The 23317-nt window shown below is 43.1% G+C and overlaps 5 protein-coding genes across 5 annotated transcripts; 3 read left to right on the top strand and 2 right to left on the bottom strand.

The window, feature by feature from the left end:
- Positions 1 to 940: 940 nt before the first annotated feature.
- Positions 941 to 2545, top strand: MRS44_012007 (uncharacterized protein; the record flags this gene model as incomplete). Its single annotated transcript, XM_046283614.2, has 1 exon — positions 941 to 2545. One exon carries the CDS (start codon positions 941 to 943, stop codon positions 2543 to 2545), a length of 1605 nt encoding a protein of 534 aa, XP_046133546.2.
- Positions 2546 to 3118: 573 nt separating this feature from the next.
- Positions 3119 to 4743, bottom strand: MRS44_012006 (uncharacterized protein; the record flags this gene model as incomplete). The annotated part of the gene is made up of 2 exons (XM_046276250.2): positions 3119 to 3963; positions 4029 to 4743. The coding sequence occupies 2 exons, from the start codon at positions 4741 to 4743 to the stop codon at positions 3119 to 3121; spliced, it is 1560 nt and encodes a 519-aa protein (XP_046133547.2).
- Positions 4744 to 5602: 859 nt separating this feature from the next.
- On the bottom strand, positions 5603 to 8070 carry MRS44_012005 (uncharacterized protein; the record flags this gene model as incomplete). The annotated part of the gene is made up of 3 exons (XM_065618638.1): positions 5603 to 5619; positions 5875 to 6257; positions 6431 to 8070. The coding sequence occupies 3 exons, from the start codon at positions 8068 to 8070 to the stop codon at positions 5603 to 5605; spliced, it is 2040 nt and encodes a 679-aa protein (XP_065474710.1).
- Positions 8071 to 16803: 8733 nt separating this feature from the next.
- MRS44_012004 (uncharacterized protein) lies at positions 16804 to 17268 on the top strand (the record flags this gene model as incomplete). The annotated part of the gene is made up of 1 exon (XM_065618637.1): positions 16804 to 17268. The coding sequence occupies one exon, from the start codon at positions 16804 to 16806 to the stop codon at positions 17266 to 17268; it is 465 nt and encodes a 154-aa protein (XP_065474709.1).
- Positions 17269 to 17421: 153 nt separating this feature from the next.
- MRS44_012003 (uncharacterized protein) lies at positions 17422 to 19251 on the top strand (the record flags this gene model as incomplete). The annotated part of the gene is made up of 1 exon (XM_065618636.1): positions 17422 to 19251. The coding sequence occupies one exon, from the start codon at positions 17422 to 17424 to the stop codon at positions 19249 to 19251; it is 1830 nt and encodes a 609-aa protein (XP_065474708.1).
- Between the last annotated feature and the right edge of the window lie 4066 nt (positions 19252 to 23317).

The following is a 23317-nucleotide window of genomic DNA, read 5'->3' as shown; positions in this document are numbered from 1 at the left end:
ATGTGCAAATCCATGCCTGGAAAGATTCGGGAAATACTTGCCGGGGTACATAATCTGACTTAACGCTTCTTCTCTTGGTTTCGGGTCACTGTATGTGCGACGATCTTGTCAACATCAGGGCTAACTATGGCCATCATTGCCGAATCCGGGTAAATCTTGCAGCTTGTTGACCGTCGGTCCACCTGCAGGTCTGTTCGACGAACCGTGTAAAACGGGCCTCCCGGATTACGGGGCGCACTCATATGCCCCAATTGGGATTGAATACGATGCTGTCGACATGATTGGTCCAGTTCAAACGGATAAGGGGCTAGCTCTTCATACCTAGCTATCTGCAGACCCTGTGAGCAGATCAAGGCTGACGTGAGACTTCCATCCTCTTGCCGCAGGTTCACAGTGTTAAAAATGATTCCACATCAGGATGCTTCTCATTATAATCGTACTTGGCGGCGAACCCTGAAACATCGCTCCGCACGTAGAAAGAAGTCGCCGGGACATAGCCCACGAGCTACCACGATGTTTAATTCGCAATCAAGGCGAATATCCATGTTCGTTCGCTTTGATGCGCTGCGCCTCTTCCCTGACGTTGCTGGCCTGTCAAGCTGGCTGAAGAAAACAAGGCCGGCACGACCATACAAATTCTATGATGTGAGTGGTCTAGTATTCCTTTACCCACGGCTGTGCCCCAGGTTACACAACTACCCTTACTACATCTGGTAATATCATTCGGCTGCAGTCAGCCACCCTTGAGCAGCCAGCAAATGACAGCATAGCCTTGATTGGCGTACCATCTACTTCCGCATCGCGGAGATACTTACACGGCTTGATGCGACAGTTGACAAACTGTGAAAACATGAGGATGATATAAAGGCACCCAAGTCGCCAATTCTTTAAGGCCACAGCACCCCATCATTCATCATTGCCACAGCACCCCATTGCCACCATGCCCATGACTTCACTTCTCTTCGCATTAGCCCTCACACTCAGTGCGCTTCCAGCAGAGGCCGCTCCGGGCTATTGGACATCTTGTCGCGACATACCCTCCCCAAAAGTCCCTGGAGCTATCGTCAAGGCGATCACCAGCCGTGTCTATCGTGATCATTCAGTCGCCGCCTTTCCTCCAACTTTGCTGCAAGACGTCTCTCACCTGAATATTTGTGAGGTTAACGTAACTCTCTCGCACGACGGCGAAGACGATCTGGTTCATATTCAGACTTGGCTTCCTCTTGAGAGCTGGAATTCCCGCTTTCTTGCAGTTGGCGGAGGAGCTTGGGCAGCTGGACTGGGCAGTACCGACCTTGCACTCCCCGCGTCCCAAGGCTATGCGGTCTCGTCGACTGACGCTGGTCTGACCGGAACCCCGTTGGACCCCGAGCCATGGGCGTTGAAAGCGGATGGGACGGTGAACACCAATCTGCTGGCCAACTTTGCCTCCCGATCTGTTCATGACATGGCTGTCATCGGCAAATCAGTCACAGCAGCTTTCTACAACAAGCCGGCAAAGCACAGTTTTTTCAACGGGTGCTCGACTGGTGGCCGGCAGGGACTAGCGGCGGCGCAACGCTATCCCGAGGATTTTGATGGCATCCTTTCTGGAGCGCCCGCAATCTACTGGACCGAATACGTTGTGGCCGAATTGTGGCCGCAAGTTGTGATGAAAGAGGCAGGCTACTACTTATCAGCTTGTGAGCGAGATGCGTTCGTCGAAGCTTCTATTCAGGCGTGCGATAAAGCCGATCATGTGAGAGACAGTGTTATAACTGAGCCTCTTAAGTGTCGGTTTGATCCTTTTACGCTTGTCGGGCGTAAGACTCGATGCCATAAGGGGTCGATCACTATCAACTGGAAAGCCGCTTCTGTTGTGAGCAGCATCTGGGCTGGGCCTCGAACATCGACAGGCAGGACGCTCTGGTACGGAATGTTAAGGGGCGCATCACTCTCCGACTTGGCTAGCACAAAGGAAGTCAACGGAACAACATGGGGAGCTCCATTCTTTGTCGCAGATACCTGGGTACGGGACTTCGTCAAAGCAGACCCTAAGTTTAATACATCGCAGATTGATACAGCCAGCTTTGAGTCAATCTTCTACGAATCTCAGGAGAAGTTTTCCTATATCATGGACTCCGCCAGCCCTGATCTTCGGCCATTCCAGCAGGCAGATGGTAAACTTCTTATCTGGCACGGCTTGGCGGATCAGTTGATTTATCCTCAGAACAGCATCCGATATGTGGAAGAGGTTAAGTTAGCGTTGAAGGACTTAGGGTCGACTTGCAAGATCGATGATTTCCTTCGTCTCTTCCTTGCTCCTGGCGTTGATCACTGCGGCTACGGCCAGAGCGCTGGGGCTGTTCCGACGGATCCTTTGGGGGCTTTGGTCGCTTGGGTTGAGAAAGGGAAAGCTCCAAAGGCACTGCTTGCCCACACCAAGCCGGATGCTTCGACCCAATTCTCTCGCAAAATTTGCCCTTACCCTTCAGTTGCTGAGTATGATGGAAAGGGAGATCCGGCATCTGCTAAGAGTTACCACTGCGCCTCGACGCATCATTGAGAATACTCTGTAGTATCCAGAGTATCCATATCAGAGGTGCTGGTACTTTTCTGGTTTTGCAAATATCATTATATATAAATCTTACTAGAGTGACCATCGTGGGATTCCCAAGGGATAAACCGGTCATACTGAGTTTATCTTAGCAGAGGGGATGTTAGCGTTATCTTAAATAGGGCGTAAGTCACGTCTAGTAATATACTTAAGGTATTAAGTATAACTAAGTTATATTAATAGCTGAGGTAGCTGGTATATGAGAGTGCTAGCGAGTGTGTTTTATATACTTAAAGAGTTTCCTGGAACCGAGTGGTGATCTCGTTGGTCTAGGGTAGGACCTTGGAGACCGAAGCTCGGTCCCGCCGGTCCTACGTCCTGGACCGAATGCTATTCCCTCCGGCCCTGTATTAGAAAGCATTCTGCCGGGTTTCCCCGCCCATGATACGTCATGGCCGTGACGCCCCTTGTTAACCTTAGGTGGGTCATCACATTACCACAGTTACAACAAGAGCCAACAAAGGAACAATCAGCTACTATTCAGGTAGCTGACCACCTATGGGCTCAACCGCAGGACCCCGGTCAGCCTCGCTCGTCAACTGTGACTACGCCTCCTGGCCCAACGAAACGACGCCAAAGTTCGAGCATTTCCTCCGGAGGCTCCCACTTGGCGTTGCGTCCAATCTCAGCCCTCCAGCCCCTTCGCTTGACATGCTCCATCTCTCGATTCCCTGATAACAGCGACGCCACATCCGACTCCGCCTCGCCATAAAGCACAATTCCGGAGGATCCTTGAATATCCGACATACCCATGCAAAAGTCCAGCTCGCCCAGCACCGGCATACAGCATACAGCTCGCGACAGAGCAAGTGCCAGCGGGTTGAAGCGCTCTGGGTCTAACTCCGAACGCCAGTTATTGAGGGGCAACGTGCCGTTGCTCCTCCGTATGTCGTGCCGATTAAATGGGTCGCGCACCCGGGAGTCATCGCTAGCGTAGCCGGCAGCGTCGACTTCGGCTTCCGCTCTAGGGCTTTCGGGCCACCATGGATCGCCGTCTTCTGGCTCTGGAGTCCCTGGAGTCCCTGTGTAGTAATAAGTGCCGTCAGGGGCGACGATGCTAGCGTTGACAGTGAGGCATTGTAATGTTGGCCAGTGTGGAGGAGAATCCGGAGCTGGCGAGTCGATGGGCCAGAACAGTTCCGATGAGATTATAAAGGGTCCATATAAGAAGAGCTCGGTGATAGGAAGCGACTGTGAAATAGTATGCAGAGCCGCACTGAGAGTGTCCTTTGAACCTTGTTTAGGGTCGCGGAGGTCGTTTGGTATAAAACTATGATTCCAGGGTTCACATGAGTCCCAGTTGAGATAAAGCGTTCTCAGTGAGGAGAAGCTCGTCCTGTTCATTGACGAGAGGTGCTGTGTGAGAGCTGACGTTCGGAGTCAGCACTGAGATCCAATGCCGAGATACGACTGCATGATAGAATCGACTCACCGGAGCGATGTTGTGTCTGCATATCTTCCCTTGTCGCGTCTGGCTCTAGCAAGTCAATGCAAATGTATTCCAGACTAGGAAGCGCCGAAACAATTCTGAACGCTGCGCTGGGATGCAGTGGTCTAAGTACACCTCTGATGCTCAGCTCTGAAACTCTCCTAACTTTGGGAAGAACCGAATAGGGCTCAGTGAAGTCGATGAAGTGGCCGCCCATACGGTAGAGGCCTATTCCCTGACGTTGCAGGCTGCTGCTGTCAAGCCGAGATTCTGCGCTCATATTCAGATGTATCGGTCGACAGTCACTTCCTGCAGCGCCATTGACGGCTTCGTCCTCGACTTGCCACGCGTTAAGGCTGCCGATGATAGCATGGACGGCCTGTGAGAACACGATTATGTTTTCTGCATGCTCATGTGGTCGCTCAAACTTCCAGCACCGTGCCTGGCTGTACGCTGGCAGCACAATGTCGTAGTTGATGGTAGAGACAACTTGCCGCCGGTAGGGGTGCCGAAAGGCTGTCTCAAAGCGAGAGAACTCATCGCTCCGTACCTTCACCTGAGAGAAGGTGTGCATCTCAACAGCATCTTGCCATGAACGGGAGATGGATGCATACTGGGCGATGGGTGGTGGCTTTGACCAAGGCTTTCGGTTTCGTCCATCATCTTCCAAGAGACATGAGACAATGAGCGAGATGAGTGCGTAGGGAAGTTTGTCCATGTTGTAGCGTTGCGGTAAATTTTGCCTCTCCTATGAAGAGCAAGACTCGGATAAAAACGAGTCGTGCGGGGTTATGTCTTAGCTTCACTGATACTGATCACATGCGTGTGAGTAGTGCAAGGCGCGAGTCACTCTACAGCCTAGTTTCGTCTTCGGATGAAGCCGAGACGAGGCATTATTATTGCTATGTCACGCAGGGATGCTAAGTGCAATTAATAATAGGTAGTTCTTATTATTATAATTATAATTATTTTTTATTAAGTTTTTTATAATCTTAATAAGAGGCTCTTTAGGGCCTTATATCTTTAAATAATTCTATCTAAGACTTTAAACTTTAATCTTAATCTTAAAATTACGGAACTCTGAGTTTTTTTAATATAAAATAAAAAGAAAAGAAATTAAAAGAAAAGTAGCTATTTCGCTTATTATATATACTAGTAGTATAATACTATATCTAATATATTCTATATAATCCGATTATTAAACTGCCTTTATATAAATCTAACTAGGCGTTTAGCAACTATCCGTCCAATTATTAAGGACCTCCCACCAGGTCACGGCAGGGGGGCAGCTAATTAAAATGCATCAAATCGAAGGTACCTAATCCCCCACCTATTTAATCCTATGATAGAAGTACCAGCAATCTTTCAAGTTATAAATTGCTATATTACACTGCTCATATAGGTAGTGATAATTAATAACGCATCGTGTGGTTCCCCTTATATACCTTCTTGATGACAGGGGTGTCATGGGGCACGGTACGGCCGGGAGGTCCTCGATAATTAAAGGGATATTTATAACATTCTCTACCCTAACTCTTATTCTTTATTAGCTCCTACCCGAGAATATCGCGCTTATATCAGGTTGTCCCCTTAACTAAGGAACCTTAAGGAGTCTATTTAACATATACTTATATATGCAGAGCGCTTAAGAACTACTCCTAGGCTAATCAACGTAAACGTCTTAAAATGTTGATCGCACTAGACGGGAAAATAGACAGAAAAACAAACGATCAATCCAAAGTATTATACAAACAAGGAAATACTAGTCCCGAACCTCGCCGTGATTTATCTTCCATGATAAGCAATGGAGGCAGTGCCACCAAGTCCCTGTTGCAACAATCAACTTGACCTCGATTGCTCGGAGGGCTCGGGGGAAGTGATGCCCTTTGTCTTGCCTGTGTCTCCATCTCGAGCATCCTCGCCTGCACCATCTTGTCCGCCGCGCGACACTCAAACAGAGCGACGTCATCAAATGCATCACTCTCCTCCTCGTCTACTTCTTCGCCGCGCCGACGATGTGACGCAAACCGCAACGGTGTCCGTGAAGCCTTGACCTTGCGTACAAAGTCCCGTCTCCTGGAGTGATACCTCTCGGACCTGGCGCTCCAGAAATCCTTGGCCATCTCGGCCAGCTCCTCAGCTCGGGCGGCCGCGAGGCCGGCTGAGCTGACATCGAGGCCGGCCTTCCACCTGCCCGGGGCATAGTGGAAGCTGGGGCTGCAGACCATGGCCCTGATGTGGTTCCGAATTCTGGTATCGAGCACGCCCCCCAGCCAGGCAGCGTATGGTCAATCAAGCCAATATCCCTAGCTTCGTATGGTGATAGGGGTAGCATATCTCGCAACAGGTGCTTCGAACCCGAGGCGCCGCATCTCCCTGGGTAACTCAAGGAGTGGTATTCGGACCCGTGGAGACCCAGAGCTCGGTATGCGGGATTGAGCACCGTCTCAGAGCCTGCAATCACGACATCGCATGCTGTCGCCATAGCCACTCCTCCAGCGGCACAGTTGCCTCGAATTGCGGCAACGGTCATGATGTTCCGCCTCGGAAAGCCGTCGAGCAGTATATGAATCACATCATCAATACGATTGATGTTCCGCCATGATTCAGCAGCAGGGTCATCACTCGCCTCGATGACGTTTAGGGCGATGCCGTTGCTAAAGTACGAGCTGCCACCCATGAGGACGATGGCATTCAGAGGGTTGCCATCCGTATGGGTAGAAGAGACGAATTCGAGAGCCTCGATAAGTCGAGAGCATTGATCGGTGCTCATGGCGCCGTTGTAAAACTCAAAGTACACGAGGGCAACACGACGGGCGTGGGGGTATGAGTATGTCGCAAAGTCAACCCAAATCTCTTGGTGTGTTGAATACTTCGCCTTGGTCCAATCGGTTGTGAGATGCGGTTTGAGAGTCCTGGTCAGAGTGGCATCATCCAGAAGGCCAAGGGCACGCAAGCCAGATACGGCAGGGACTTTAGGCCACAGCATCGGATCGACCTTGCGCTTCACTCGTCTCACATGGCTAATCCAGATGCCGAGGGCATCACAGGTGGCAATGCAGACAGCGCTGTCCTTGCATGCTATGATGCGGCCCGCAGCGATTCCTTCAGCCAGGCCCAGGCCTTCCTCTACGGTACCACCGTAGACATATAGGCTTATCCCACCGAAAAGTTTGGTGAGGCAGCCTGGCTGCGAGTCAGCAGACCGGATCCTCCGTGAGATGGCGCGGGCGTTGTCGGAGCCGATATTAAAGTCGCGATGGCTGGCCTTTAGGAGAGGACGGCGATGCGTTGCGCCGCCGAGGAAGGGAAGCTGCTGTGTAACAGATGCAACACTATATGATGGGTCTGCTAGAAGCTTGGGGGAGATGCTACTCCCACAGGCTATCGGAATTGCGTCTGTCAACGAGTATGACGGCGACATTGGAAGCCCTTGATGCAACATGACTGACAGATGGTTCCTCTCAAGTCCAGTCGAGAGTGGCGGCGTGTATGTATCATATGGCGTGGGCCACCTTGCTGCCGTCACGATGCGGTCCAGGGCAGCCAAGGTGGCCTTGATGGCAGCGCGAGTGACGGGACCACGATACAGAGTCGACTTGGTGACTCCAGGTGCATCGATATCCAACTCAAACTGCTCGAATGCCCAGATCGGGCCGGCGTCGAACTCTGCGACGGCTTGTAGGACCGTCACGCCCCAGTGAGAGCGGCCTGTCGGGCTCCAGCTCCGTCTTTCGAGGAGTTGGCTAGAGTCCGAGACCGAACCGTCGTCGCCCATGAGGACCCAGTCTATTGCACTTGGGCCGGCATCCCCTGGAGGCCCGGGATGTACAATGAGAGTAAGGTAGTTGGTATGAACCTCATCGGGGACGCGAGCGGTCAAGAAGGGACAGATGATGAGGTCGGGCTGGGCGAGCGCCGCGGCCTCGATCATGGCCGAATCGGAGACGGCATACTCAATAGTGACCGAGTGCGTCTGACGCAAGGCCAGGAAGAGTTGCTGAGAGAGAGAGTTGTGCGCTGTGCAAAGAAAGAGGATCTTCATGGTTGTTGTAGAATCAGAGGAAGAAGACTGGCGGGAAGGGCGACGAATTGTCCTCGCCCACTCGCGGGGCACTGGAGACAGCTCGCCATGATGTAGACGATGACATTGTACTGGTGACATGTCTTGTTGCTACCGTAGATTTCTGCTCTAGCATCAAAGAGCAATGCCTAAGCGTCGATAGACTTGGATGCGAGGGCATTTGTCCGGTGTTAAAAGCAACCCAATACTCCCGCGCCAAGACAGGGGGTGTGGTCTGTTCGACATGTTCTCGACTGGTCACATTGCTTGCACGGGCTGCAATCTTTTTTTGCTTTTTGCCATTCAGTGACGAACCTATAAAGGTTGCAATATCGTGTCATAGCGTCGTGAGGCTTCGCCTGATGGGCACGCAATTTATATCAGCTCTCCCTGGTCGAGACCAAGTCCTGACGAGGAACGGCCGCACGGGCCTCTGAACTTACTGAGCCAAACCCTGCAATCGGTTTAGCTTCAAGTAATAGCCAGCTAGTGCTAATAACAGCTGGCCAATGGCAGGTTATTACTAGCCGAGAGGGTAATAGTGGCGGTTGAGCATAATTGCCTGAGCGTATAATCTTAGTGTCACGGCCATGACGGGATCCAGGCGGGGAAACCTGGCAGAATGATTACTAAGGCAGGACCGAAGGGAAACCCCTTCGGTCCCAGGCTCCGGGACCGACAGGACCGAAGTTCGGTCCTCATGGTCCTACCCTAGACCGACCTTTTGAAGATTCGGTCCCAAAGGAAACCTCATGTATATAGAATACACTCATTGCACTCTCTTATGTACCTCAGCTATTAATACAACTTGGTTACACTCAATACCTTGAGCACATTACCAGACGTGACTTACACTCCATTGCTCAGACTACGCCCAGCACCTTCTCCCAAAGATAAACCCAACACGACCGGTTTATCCCCAAGGAAATACACGATCGTCACAGATATATTAATAATATATTCTTTATTATAGTTGAAGCCCGGCCCTTGATGGGTTAACTAAGCCATAAGATCGTTACATGCTGCAAAGCTTCCTCCTTTAATGACTTCTAACGGTCAAGATGCATGCCTGTCACCCCACAGATCCATGCTTTCTCTATATTGGCGGTATTGCGGCTGAAGAGCAAACCGAATTTACCTCTCCCATATTCGCGCTTTAAAACAAGACGCATCGCATTGACCTTTCGGAATAAGACAAGTGGAATCAATGATTTCCGCATGTACCTCCATCTGCCTCCCAAGACAGCCATGGCCGCTAATCTATGGATTCTCTCATGTTATAGAAAATCCTAGTGACTGCTATTAGTAGCAGATAATATCGCGTTGCAGCTGCAAGTGAAAAAACTCTGCCCCAAGAGCAATTTAATAGAACTAGGTCTTCTTATGTCTAGTGTTAGTTGTGTCGTGTAAGAGGTTGGTTGCAATGACCTAATCTAGATACAACAAGGTAAAAACAGTCTCACTGGCTCATCTACCAGCTTCTCTTCGCTACCAGTGAACTCGACATCCTCTTCTCGAGACCTTGCAGCAACTAGCACTGGTTCTAGTCAAGGAACAACCGAGACTTATCTATTAAACTCCTCTGATGATTCTACCGTGCCCACTTCCTCTGGCAATTTAGAACTCGGATCAGGCACTAGTTCAATCCCTTTAGTTAATATAGCCGAAGGTATTAGCACTTAGCCAACCCCTAGCTCTATCACTTCATCTGAGATTAGTTTAGTGACTTTAGCGTCTAGCTCTTATCGCCCCTCGGACCTAACATCTAAAAACCCTATATCTAATCTCGTTAGTGATACCTTATCTTATTCTATTCTGGATATGACTATAGGCTCGAGCTCAGGAGGTTTACTTAAAACTTAGTCGAGGACCTTCTTAGCCAGCTAAGCGAGCATGGCATTCGGAAGTGGTTGTAACTCGTAGTCGATACCCTTAGCTACCAGAGTAATCTGAATCGATGCCTATTAAATGCAGCGGAGATACTAATAGCACCAGGACCACTGACACTATGTCCTTAAGCTCGGAGCCCTTGTTAATATGCACTAGCATATACCTGTTAGATTAGACCCTGTATAATAGCTCAGAGGGTGGTCACGTGCCTTTAATATCGGGCCAGGTGATCTCTAGATCATTGGCATACTAGGCCTAATTAAGAAGGCCACGTTATAGCCTAAAAGGGAAAGAGGGGATTCCCTTAAGAATAATAATATAAGTAATATATATAAGTTTAAGAATAAGCCTAATTTATTAATAATTAAGAGTCTTATATATAAATTAATAATTATTAATTAAAATATTAAGTAAAAAAATACTTATTAATTACTCCTTAAATAATAATAATAAATATAAATATAAAATTAGCCTCTAATAATAATTAAGTTACTTAGTTTAATATCCTTAAGATAAAAGTAAAAAACTAAGATCTATAAGTCTATATTAATTTAGTAGCTAAGAATAAGCCTAGCCTTATATTAAATCCTCTTATAAAGCTAGATATATAAAATATAAAGAAGAAAGGCCTAAGGACTAAAGTAATAACCGCTAAGAGAACCCCCTTAATATAAGGCTTAAGTATTATTTTTTAAGAAAAAAATCTCCTTAGGGCTAATATAAATAATAGCTAGAGGGCTAATAAAATCTTAAACCTCTTAGTAATTAATCTCTAGACTTATAACTCTTTATAAACTCTTTATAAGTATTTTTTATTTAAGTATAAAAACCTTATATAAAATAGTAGGCCTTAATGGCTAGATTAGGGTAAAATCATAGATAGAAGGTAGGTCTCTATTATATATAAGACTTTAACTTACTAAGTCCTCTAAGAGCTCTTAGCTATAAGATATTATACTAGGGTAGAGTTATATAACCCTATACCTAAGGTTTAGCTAATTAGCTAGCCTTAACTTATTTAAGAACTATACTCTTATAATTACCTCCCCTTTAAAGATCTTAGTCCTTAAGATCCCTTTAACTAAATTTAAATTCTAAATAGCTTCTTTTATTATCTTTATACCTAGCTAAGTTATATATATTATATTAGTAATATATTATTTATTATTATTTATTTTCTTTTATAATATCTTTATATTATATTATAAATAATTAGGTTTTTTTTATTAGTTATTAATAGTAATAAATAATTTTAGCTAATAATAGTATTAATAGCTCTTTTTTATTTTAGCCTATTAATACTTATAAAAAGATAAATATTATAATTATACTTATTATTTTTATTTACTTTCTTTTTATCTTTATAATATTCTTCTCTCTTATAATTAATAGTCTTTACTTATATTACTACTAATTATTCTCTAGTAAATTAATTATATCTACCTTGCCCTCTTATATATATATCTTCGCATAGTATAACTTTAATCTTAATACTAGTTTTAAAGACTTAAAACCTAACTATAAGCCTTACCTCTAGTATATTACTAAGCTCTATTAAGATACTTATACCTTATATATATATTTTAAGGATTAAGCCTATAATTACTTAAAGTATATAATATATAAGTTTACTTATTATAAGTATAATAATATAAGTATTCCCGCCTATATTATTAATAAGTGCCTTACTAATAGTTATTTAGATTTCTAATAAACTCCTTAAGGCTACCTAGTAATATTAAAATATTATTATAGCCTTTTATACCTATAATCCTTTTATTAACCTAGCTCTAATAAATACTCTTACTCTTATTAGCATCTAATATATTACTAAGGCCCTTAATATTTATAGTTTAATATAAAAAGGTATTATTAATTACTTAAGAGCTCCTTATAAGACTATTAATTCTTTAAAGATTACTAAATATATATTATAAGAATTAGCTATAACTTAAGAGCTTATTATTTTTAATATTCTTATATAGGTTTATCTCTATTTATTCTCTATTATCTCGCTTTTATTAACTTATAATAAGGTAACTAATAATTTAACCCTCTTAACTTATAGCGCTATATTATTACTACTTAGCCTTTATACTCCTAGGATAATACTTAACTTAATATACTTACTTATATATTAACTTATCTTATCTTTACTAAGAATATTACTATAGATAATAAGAAGACTTTAACTTATTTTTATATTAATTTTTTTTTTTTTTTTTACCGCAGAGTTTTTTAATAATAAATATAAGTAATCTCCTTTATATACTATATATTATACTAGTATTTCTTTAATTCTTCGTAGAGCCTAAGATAAAAATAAGGGCTTAGATCTTAATAATAATAATAATACTAACCCACTAATTACTATTACCCTTACTCGCCCTTATAAGAAATATTATATAGCTATAAATAATACTTAGCTAAGAGCTTAGCCTATTATTATTATTAGTACTTCTTAAAATCTTCTTAACCCTTAAGTTTATATCTTAGCTATTTTCTATTTATTATTCTTTATATTTATCTCTTAATTAGTTTATTTACTTTTACTTAGCGAGAGGTCTCTTTCTTTACTTATAGCTTTATTATTTATTATTTATTATATTTTTATTATTTATTATTTCTATATAAGTAACTTAATTTAAATCTTTTACTTTATTTTTATCTTTACTTTCTTTATATATTCTCTTAGGTATTATTTTACTTTTTCTAATATTTTCTTATTATTTTATAATATTTCTTAATTATTATATATATATTTATAAGATAATAGTCTAATTCTTAGGTATTATATTCTATGGGCTATTCTTTTTATTTTACGAGGTAATATATCTCCTTACTAATAACTTTATATAATATTACTTCTTTTACCTCTTATTTATTAGGCTTATCCTTAAGCTTTAATAAGTCTTAAGACTTATAGGCTTTTTCTTACTAATTATTTTATAGTTCTAGTAGTAATATATAAAAAATATTATATATATACTAATAGGCTTTAAGAAGTTTAATACTATAGGCTTATTTATTATATCTCTTAATAATCTTAACTTTAATAAATCTAGGTACTAGCTTTAAGTATTTAAATCTCTAATTCCTTATTAATATATTAATAACTTATCTCTCTTAATATTTTTAAGGAGTATGCCTTATATTATAATACTTAGCTTATAACTTTAAAGCCCTTTACTAATATTCTTATGCCCTCTGCCTAACTTATCCTAAGATCTCTAAGTACTCCGCGATACCTTAGATATTAGTCTTAACCTTAGTAGATATATATTTAATACTTCTTAGGTAATAGCTAAAGAGTGCTTATATAAGTAATATTCTAATAATTAAATATCTACTATTATTATAAGTAAATATTATATCTAGTAGTTAGCTTACTTAGCGCTTAGGCTTATTTCTTAAATATATCTTAAGATATTTTTTTAGAGTTTAATATATTTTTTTTATCTAGCTATTAGTCTAGGGATAATATATAGTAGATAATTAGTAATAAATTTATTTATTTTTTATAAAGTTTACTTAAAACTTATTTATAATAAGTTTATTATAATTACTAATAATACTTTTTAGTATATTAAAATAAGTTTTTATATATTTATATAATAAAGCCGCGAGCTTTATAGCTTTAAGTCACTTTATAGTTAATATAAATATTATATATTTAGTTATCTTATATATAATTACTAGGATTATATTATAGCACTTATTATTACTTCTTATATTATTTAATAATCTTATAATAAAGTCTAAGCTAATCTCTTAAAATAAATATAATAATAATAATAATAACTATAATTAATTATATAGCTTATGCCTTAGTACTTAAATACCTTAATAGGTTAGGTAGCTTTTTATATACTTATAGAGATTATTTATAATACTTAGTTAATAAAACTTCCTCTTAACTAAGTCTAAGGTCTTCTAAGACCTTATATATCTTACTCTTAGATTATTATAGTATCTCTATAAGATCTCCTTATATAAGGCGCCTTATTTAAGGATTATTAATTATTCTTTAAATTATAATAACCTTAGGTTATTAATTTAGTAGCCTTTATAGTTTCTAGCTACTTTATATACCTTCTCTATTAGCTCTTAATATTATTAATCTTAGCTTTATAGTTCCTTAATTAATATCTTAAGCCTCTATAAGGGTAAGGAGAGAAGTATTATTTTATCCTTCGTGAGAAGTCTTATAACTAGACGTGAGATATATTACTCTAGAATAGTAACCCTAGCTATAAATAGGTCCCCGGGGGCTCTATGAGAGCTCTCTCCCTCTAAGCTATCCGCAAAGTATTTACTCTAGTCTCTCTTGCCCTTTAGCGCTAGGTTATAACTATAGATATTAAGTAATAAGTAATACTCTTAGGCGCGTGCCTATTAGAAAAGAGAGGTCCTCTTATTATAGCTTATATAGCATAGATATATACCTTAGTTACTAGTATTTTACTTTTAAGTTTAGTAATTTCTTTTTAAATACTTAGTATAAGCTTATATATAAGAGTAAGCTTCTTAGCTAAGGTTAGAAGTATATCCTTATAAGAGACTTCCCCCTTTATTATTATAACTTAATAGGCCTCACATTATATAGGAATAAAGCCCTATAAATCCTCTTCTTTATTAACCTATTATAAGGTTACTTACTATTCTAAACATAAGCCTTACCCTTTATATTATAAGCCTTATAGTTTAGATTATAAGGCACCTAAACTATATAAGTATATAAAATATACTTATTATACCTCTCTTATATAGTAGCTACCTTAGCTATTAATATAACTTAGTTATACTTAATACCTTTAAGTATATTACTAGATATAACTTATACCTTATTTAAGATAATATGCTTAATCCCTTGCTAATATAGACCTAGTATAACCGGTTTATCTCTTAGGAATATATATAATTATTATATATTAATAGCTCTTATTTAGTAAATTACTTATATTACCTTAAATAATATTAAACATAATAGCTACTTAGGTAACTCTCGCTAATAATTACTAATAGGTCTTACCTATTAATTACCTACCTATTATACCCGCTTAAGTTACTCTAACTAATAAAGAAATAAAGAATAGGGATAGCTTAGATAAAAAAGAAAATAAATAACTTTAAGCTTAAATCACCGCTATAAGCGCTAAAATAAATATTATATATAAACTTATTAAAAGAATAAGTAAAACCTAGCGCGCCTAAAACATAGAATACTTAGATAATATCTAGAATATTAGTAATATAGCGGCTATTACTATAAATAGAAGGGATATAAGAGAAATCCTAAAGCTAAACCCCTTAAAACCCTTTAATAGAATTACCTATAAGCTATTAATATTCCTTACTTAGCTAAGGGTATTTATAATATATTACCTAATATAATTTACCTTACCTACTAGTAAGGTTTAATACGCCATAGGAAAACTTAAGAACTATGCCGCCGCATAGTTTAAACCTATTATAAGGGAATACCTTATAGCCCTAGCTAGCTAATATTTACCTTATACCCGCTACCTTTACTTAGATTATAAAGCCTAGCCACTATTGCTCGACGACCTTTCAGTGAAAGGTCAGACCCCGGTCAGGTTCGTAGGTACCCTCGCAGAGCGTAATTTGCGTGGGAAATGACATGGCTTGATAGCGTGCGGTCGTTGAGTGAAGTGAAAGGTGATTCAAGTGAAAGGGCATAAGCTGATTGGACCAAAACTGGTGCCAGGGTCGCAATGAACAAAAGCAAAAACCAATACGAAACGCCGAGCCACTACAACGACGACGAGGACGAGGATATGATATGCATATACTTGTAGAATAACGAATTTGAAGTATAATTCTAAAAAACGAAGGGTGAAAAGAGACATCCGTCAGAAGGAGAAGAGTGTATTCCTACCCTTGTGAGTTATCTAACTCAAAAGCCTCACCGTTAGCCTCGTGTTTGCTTACGTATAGAGCGAAGGAGGGTGAATAACTAGCCTTTGCGCTTCTGGAGGGTTTGTGAAAAAGGGGGTAAGGTCTCTAGATTATAAAATGAAGAACTGGCGTTCCCTTCCCTCCTTCCTTACTCTTTGCATCCTCATCATCCTCATTATCCTCGTCAAATATTTATATACTATTTATGATCATATATATATATATATTCATGCCGCGTATTCATAGCATGGGGTTAGATATTCTCCGCTATGACCCTGATCACCGGGTTGTTGTCTGCCGGCTATGCCGGACGTGTCTAGTCCCCAAGGCGGCAAGCTGGAGGAGCCACCTGCGGGCCGAGCCGCACCGAATGAGGGGTGAGGAGCTAAGGACGACCATTGAGCTCTTATCGAGTTACGACCTGCGCCCAGTAGAGGAGCTCCGTCAGTGGAGGCTAGATAGGACGAGACCTTGCCGGCCGATCGAAGGCCTCGCTATCTTTACCGGGTATTACTGCTGCACGCGCGATGGCTGCAACTACTGCACACGGAGGCTCGCCAAGATGCACCAGCACATGCCAGCACATGGTATGAAGGCCTCGCAGCACCGAGAGGCCGTCCCCTCTGGAGAGGCTGCATGCTCCAGACGTATTTCACGGCAAAGGGACGCATCGATTACTTCATCGTTGAAGAACCCTCGTTATCGTCATCGCCATCGGGGGAGGTATCGGCCCTTAGATTCCTTCTGCCGCCGTCACAGGAGGAGGGGAAGCTATTCAATGAGCTAAAAGCGGATCTGGCCCAGGCATCCCGCGACCTAGAGGAGCAGGCCGGGGTTGTGTAGGACGTCGGGGAGTCACGAGCGGACCGAGTCCCGTGGCTCGTCCATACCGGGTTCCCTGCCCACATGCGGGGGCTCCGGGATGCCGAGATCCAGTCGTCGTACTCGCTGCCGCCGAAGAAGCTCCCAGGCGGGGACTGTGGCGGCGAAGGGGAGGACAACTCGGACCTCATCCGCATCCTTGTCGCGGCCGAGACCGTCCTCAGGGACGCCTACAAGCTCTGCAGCGATAAGTCACTCGAGCGGAAGATGACGCAGCAGCGGGCTAAGAGGTTGAATGAGTTCCGTGATGCCGGCGGCTCGAGCAGCGGCAAGCCCGGCGGGTTCCGCAGTTTTAAGAACGAATCCTCGCTGACCTCGTACTTCCGAAGGATGAAGCAGCTTCTCGTGTACTATTATCGGGTCGTATTCTGCGAGGATGGTCACTTCACGAGGGAGAATGAGGACCAAGTGTTGCCGCGGGACGTCATCGAACCAACACCTCAGCAGCAGCGAGCCATGGAAGGCATTATCGATGCCCTGCGGGAATAAGACGAGATGGCGAAGGAAAAATCAGCTGATGAGGAAGATGACGACGAGCGCGACGCTGAGCTGAAGCATGCCATTCGCAACTTCTACGTATCCCTGATCTGCCAGACAGTCGGGAGCAGGCCGTTCCGGTCCGCGGTACTAAGCTTCTGCGCCATGCTTAGCCGGAAGAAGGCCTTTACACGGCGAGAGGCGAATGATGATGAGCAGCGCAAACGGTGCGTCTGGAACGAACCAGGCAACTTCAACAGCAACTTATCCGCACTCACGTGGACTGCTCAGCTCATCCTGTTCGACTTCGTGTGCTTCCACAAGCAGGACGACGAGGACGGGATACCTGAACTGCTGGAGAAGATGTGCAAAAAGTACTTCCAGCAGATGGCAGAGACACCCTTCGGTCATATCCTGCAGTGGCGGCTCTACCTTTTCGCAGCATCTCGAACGGCTTTCGCCAAGAACCAGGCACGCTGGTCTCTCGACGGCCAGACGATCGACTACATGGGAACCAAGCTACACATGGAACAGGTGTCGCAGCTGGTCGTATCAGAGTTTCGCCAGGCGCATTCGCTTCTGTATGATGAGCTGTTGTTCGGTGCGAATGATATTGCACCAATCGAAGCGTGGAGACTACAGGACGACCTGGACCTCGACGACTACGGCGGCTCGTGGCTGACGGACGAGAGGAATGCCGAGATCCTAAAGGGAACGCAGGACGCCCTGCTCCGGCAGATCGAGCATAGGGCTGAGCTGCGAGGGGTCTATGTGCGGACCGATCAGGCCGGCGGGTTGAGCCTATGTCCGAAGGCAATGGCCTGCTACGAGGCGCACGTGCAAGAGTTCCTGAAGCGGATGGTGACGCTCATCCATGTTCCGCCGGCTCCTCCGTTGCGGGCGCCGGAGCTGCTTTCCGTCACCTACACCAACACAGGTCGTCGTCGATGCATATTAATCTGGGAGAAGATGGTCATGGTGTACGTGCGGTATCACAAGAGCCAGGAACAGGTTGGTGCCGAGACGGAGAACATCCGCTTCTTGCCCCGCGCGATTGGAGATCTGCTCTTGACATATCTGGCTCTGGTGCCGCCGCTGCGCCAGGTCTTCCTTCGTCAGAGAAAGCCCGGCGCTCTGCTGTCGCCGTACCTGTGGTCGAGCCTGGACGGCGAGGTCTGGAGGGACACCGCGATCTCTTCTTGCCTTCGCAGGGCCTGCGCACGCGCCGAGGTACCGCAGTTCCAGGTGGCGTGGTGGCGCCAGGCTGCTGCTTCCATCACCAAGGAGAAGTTCAGCGCCAAGGAGCGGGCCAACTTTGACCTAGAGGAGATCGCGGCAGCTGAGGAAGTCGAGGATGAGGCGGCCCTCGCGGACCTGGCCGGAATGAGCAACCACAGCTACCGCACGTTCAACCATGCCTATGCTGGCAGCACGACGCTGACGATGAGCACGCTGCTCCATCGCGCCTACCGTGCATCGCAGAGCTGGCGCTCCCTGTTCCGGGTCGATCAACTTCTCCAGGGGAAGCGGCCGCATACGGTATCAGGGACGCAGGCGCAGGGGTTGCTCAATGCTTGCAAGAAGGCGCGGTTTCGCACAAGGCCGGCCCAGAAGGAGGACGGCCTGCTGAAGGTGGCTCGCAGGCTATACAACGACCCGGGGCTGCAATTACGTCGCCCAGGTCAGCGAGATGGCATGCTGGCGACATTGGGCCCGCGACCAGCCGAGCAGGTCATCGTTATCCTTGCGACCGGATCAGGCAAGACACTAATAGTGATAGTTAGTGCTGCGCTCGAAGGCGCTGCGACGACTATCTTGATATTACCTACGGTGGCCCTCCGCGGTAATATGCTCGTTCGCCTCGGCAAGGTGGCGTTGAAACACTACGTGTGGTCGCCAGGGTCGTCCAAGTCGGCGCCGCTGGTCATCATGTCGGCCGAGGCCGCCTGCACAGAAAGCTTCCTGGAGTATGCCAACCGACTTGCGGACCGATAGCGGCTGGACCGGATCGTGATTAACGAGTGCCACCTGACCATCACGGCGAACGATTATCGGCGGTGTATGTCGCAGCTGGGCTGGTACGTGCGGCGGGTTCAGACGCAGACAGTCTGGCTGACGGCGACGCTCCCGCCAGACTACCAAGAGCTCTTTATAGAGCATAATAAGCTCGTTCGGCCGCATATAGTCAGGGAGTCGACGAATCGGCCGAACATCCGGTACATCATACGGCGTGAGCGAGGCTTAGGCACCTTATGCCAGAGGGCGGCTCGTCTTGTCCAAACCTGCTGGACCCGGAAGGACCTCTTCGAGAGCGAACGGGATAAGATCATCTTATACTGTCAGACGAAAGAGCTCGTGGCGGAGCTCGCTGACCTGCTGGGGTGCCCGTCATACACGGCTGACTCTGGTACAGAGGAGGAGAGGAGGGCGGTCATCGAGCAGTGGCTCAGTACTACGGACCCGCCTGCTATTATAGCCACATCTGCGCTGGGCCCTGGCTTCGACCATCCGCACGTCCGGTGGGTCATCCACGTCGGCGCCCCAAATCTAATAATAGAATTCTCGCAGGAGTCAGGCAGAGCCGGTCGGGATAGCAAAGTAGCAGAATCCATCGTCTTACTTAGCGCGGCCTAGCAACCGCAGCTAGACCGGCAGCTAGGGGCAGACCAGGAGGCCATGCAGCTATACCTCACGCAGCAACAGTGTTCGCGCGGCATCATAAGCCAATTCCTCGATATGCGGTCGGACTGGAGGTAGTGCATGGAAGGCGATAAGCTTTGCGGCGTCTATCCCAACCACCACATCAAACGCCGGCCGACCGATCTTAAGTTCCATCTACCGCAGCCCCAGGCGGAAGAAGTAGCGAGCGGGGGTGAGGGTAAGGGTAAATAGTGCTCTATGGCCAGCGAGATGGTTTTTACTGGGCCCAGTAAGGTTCTTCACTAGGCCCGAGTTTACAATAAGGTGCTAAGCTGATACGAGAGGGATCTTAAGATAATGATGGGCTGCTATCTATATTGTCGGGTGGAGGGGAAGCCATTTAAGCATACAGCGGCAGCGTGCACGCGACGCCATGATTAGATATAAGCGAAGCAGAAGGCACTTCGGGACTACAAAAGCCGGGGTAAGGAGTAGATAGATCTATATGCTATCTATTAGATGTGCTATTAGCCATAGGAGATCTGTCGGGCGGCGGACCCGGACTATGACGGAGATGGTTCATATCGATTCCCAGATATGGTTATACCTCTATGTTTTGGGGCTTATAGCTAGCCATGCCATACCGATTAGTTCCTAAAGCATTTTAACCAGACATTTAGGACGTATTAAGAGTATATGTTATGGCTTAGTAAAAGTGCCTCGCTGGGAGATAGTAGATATACGCAGGCGAACTACGTAGCAGCGCTTTTATTGGCCGAGCTTGGGTGAAACCCGCCGCTAATAATAAATAAATAGTAGTTAGTTATAGAGCCTCTAGTTAAAATTTAAGAAAAAATAAAGAAAGGGATAGAAAAGATAAAAACGTAATATATAGGGGTAAGTTAAGGTCTAGGGTAGGACTAACCTATATTAATATAATTAAGGGGGAAAAATAAGGCTCTATATGGTAAAGAATAAAACCTATAAAGGCTATACTAGGAATTAAATCTTAATTATCTGGTTTATAAGTTAGAAATTCTATTATTAAACTATATAGCTTATTTCTCTCGACTAGGTTACCTAGTCTAATATTCATAATAATTAAGCAAGTCTCTAACGCGATACTTATAACTATACCTCCTTACTATAATAATTGCCTTTCTAATAATAGAGATAGAAATATATATAGATTACTATATAAAAAGTTAAGCTCTGCAGCAGAATTTAGCTATATATAAGGTAGTAAAGAAAGAATATATCATAGACCTAACCCCACTTGCAGAGGTATAAAAGTGGGTAGGAAACTAACTGCTGGTGTCTAGGAGAGTTAGTAGTAATAATTATTAACCGCTAATATAGGAGTTAGTAAGAGTAAGTAGTAGGGAGAGTTAGAAGTAGTAATTATTAACCGCTAATATTTAGGGTAATATAAAGCGCTATTTAGGTTAAGTACTATTTAGGTTAAGCACTATTGAGGTTAAGCGCTATTTAGGTTAAGCATAGTTTAAGGTTAGGGTTAAGTAATTAAGATAATAATTAAGGATATATAGTTATATTAATTATTAAGAGCAGCAACTAAGTTAATAATTAGGGCGAATATAGGTATAAAAGTAAAAGTAGTAAGAAAGAAAAAAAATTAGTAAAAAAAAGAAAGGAGAAGTAAAAAGAGGTAAAAAAAAAAAAAAAGTAACATATAATAGGGGAAAGGAAAGGAAATATAAGTAAAAAAAAAAAAGGGAGGTAAGAGGGAGAGGGATTTAAGAGAGTAAAAGATTATAAGAAGGGGGGGGGGGGTTATAAGTATTAAGAAGAAGAAAAGTAAAAAGAAGATTAAGGTAAAGAAAAGAGTAAAAGAAAAGCAGTTTAGAAAGAGTAAAAAGAGAAAAGGGAAAAATAAAGAGGGAAAAGAGAGTAATAGAGAGGAGGTAATAAGAGAGGTATTAGAGAGGTTTATAGAGAGGATATAGTAAGAGTAGTTTTAATAAGGTTAATAGAGATAAGGTAGTATAAGTAATTTTAGAGACATAAATTAATTATAAGAAGGTAAGGGGAATAATAAGTAAAAGAGTAAGTATTAAGTTAAGGGAAAAGGATAATAAAAGTTAGCGTATATAAGTAAGAGTAATTAAGTTAGGTTAAAGAAAGAGGTAGAATAAAATATATAGACTTAAAGAGAGAGTAAAATAATAAGAAAAGAAAGAGGGTTATAGAAGAGGAATAAGAGTTTAGTGGGTGAGTATATAGGAGAAGAAAAGGGGAGAATAGGAGAAAGGAAAGAGGGGAGGAGAGAAGGGGAAGTATATATAGAGGAAGAAAAGAGGAAGAGGAGGGAAGAGAGAGAGTAAGGAAAGAGGGAAGAAAGAGGAGGAAAAGAGGAAGAAGAGTGAAGATAAGGGGGGAAAAAGAGAAAGAGAAGTAAAGAGAAAGAGGAAGGAAGAGAAGGGGATATAAAAAAGGCATATAAGAGAGAGAGAGGAGAGGAAGAGAAGAGAGGAGAAAGAGTAAAAAAAAAAAGAATAAGAGGGAAGGAAAGATAAAAATGTTAAGAGAAAAGAGAGGGAAGAGAAGGAAGAAGAAAGAGGAAGGGGAGTTAAAAATATGGGAAGTTAGGAGAGGTAAAGGTTAAGAGGAGTAATTAAATTAATAATTAGGGGGAGATATTAAGATTATAATTAGGGTTAATAGGTTATAGTAGAGGTTAGGGGGGGTAATTAAATTAATAATAAGGGGGAGTTATTAAGGTAATAGTTAGGGTTAATAAATTATAATAAAGGTTAAGGAGAGTAATTAAAGTAATAATTAGGGTGAGTAATAGAGAGAGAGAGAGTTAAGTAGAGTAGAGGGAAAAGTTAAAGAAAAGTAAAAGAAAGAAAGGTAGTAAGCAAGAGAGTAAAGAGGTAAGATAAGTTATATTAGTTTAGGAGAGAGGGAAAGTATAGAGTAAAGTAGGAGGAAGAATTAAAAAGATAAGTAAGAAATTAAAATAGGGGAGAAAAGAGATAAAGAAGAAAGGTAATTAGGTAAGGTAGAGAGAAGGTAATAAGTAATAAGTAAAGGAAGAGTAAAAGGTAATTAAAAGAAGTAAAAGAAGAGAAGGAATAAAGAGTAATTAAAAAAGGGAAAGTAGAAGAAAAAAGAAAGAGTTAATTAAGGATAAATAAGGAGGAGAGGAAAGACAGAGGGAGAAAGGAGAAGTAAAAAAAAAAAAAAAAAAGAGCAAGAGGTAAAAATAGAGGAATAAAAAGTAAAAGAGAGAGAAGAAGAGAAGAAGAGAGGTAATAAATAGAGAGGAAAATAAAGAAAAGAAGGAAATATAGTAAGTAAGTATAGGGTAGTTAAAGGTTAGGTAGAGTTAGAAGTAAGAGTAATAGAAAAAGAAAGAGTAAGATATATAGAGAGAAATAAGGATAGGTAAAAGGTA

Source organism: Fusarium solani (genome assembly GCF_023522795.1).
Source record: "Fusarium solani strain SB1 chromosome Unknown bctg00000008, whole genome shotgun sequence".
Classification (NCBI taxonomy): Eukaryota; Fungi; Ascomycota; class Sordariomycetes; order Hypocreales; family Nectriaceae; genus Fusarium; species Fusarium solani.
Note: the sequence above shows the minus strand (reverse complement) of the source record. Positions and strands in the feature narration are given on the sequence as shown.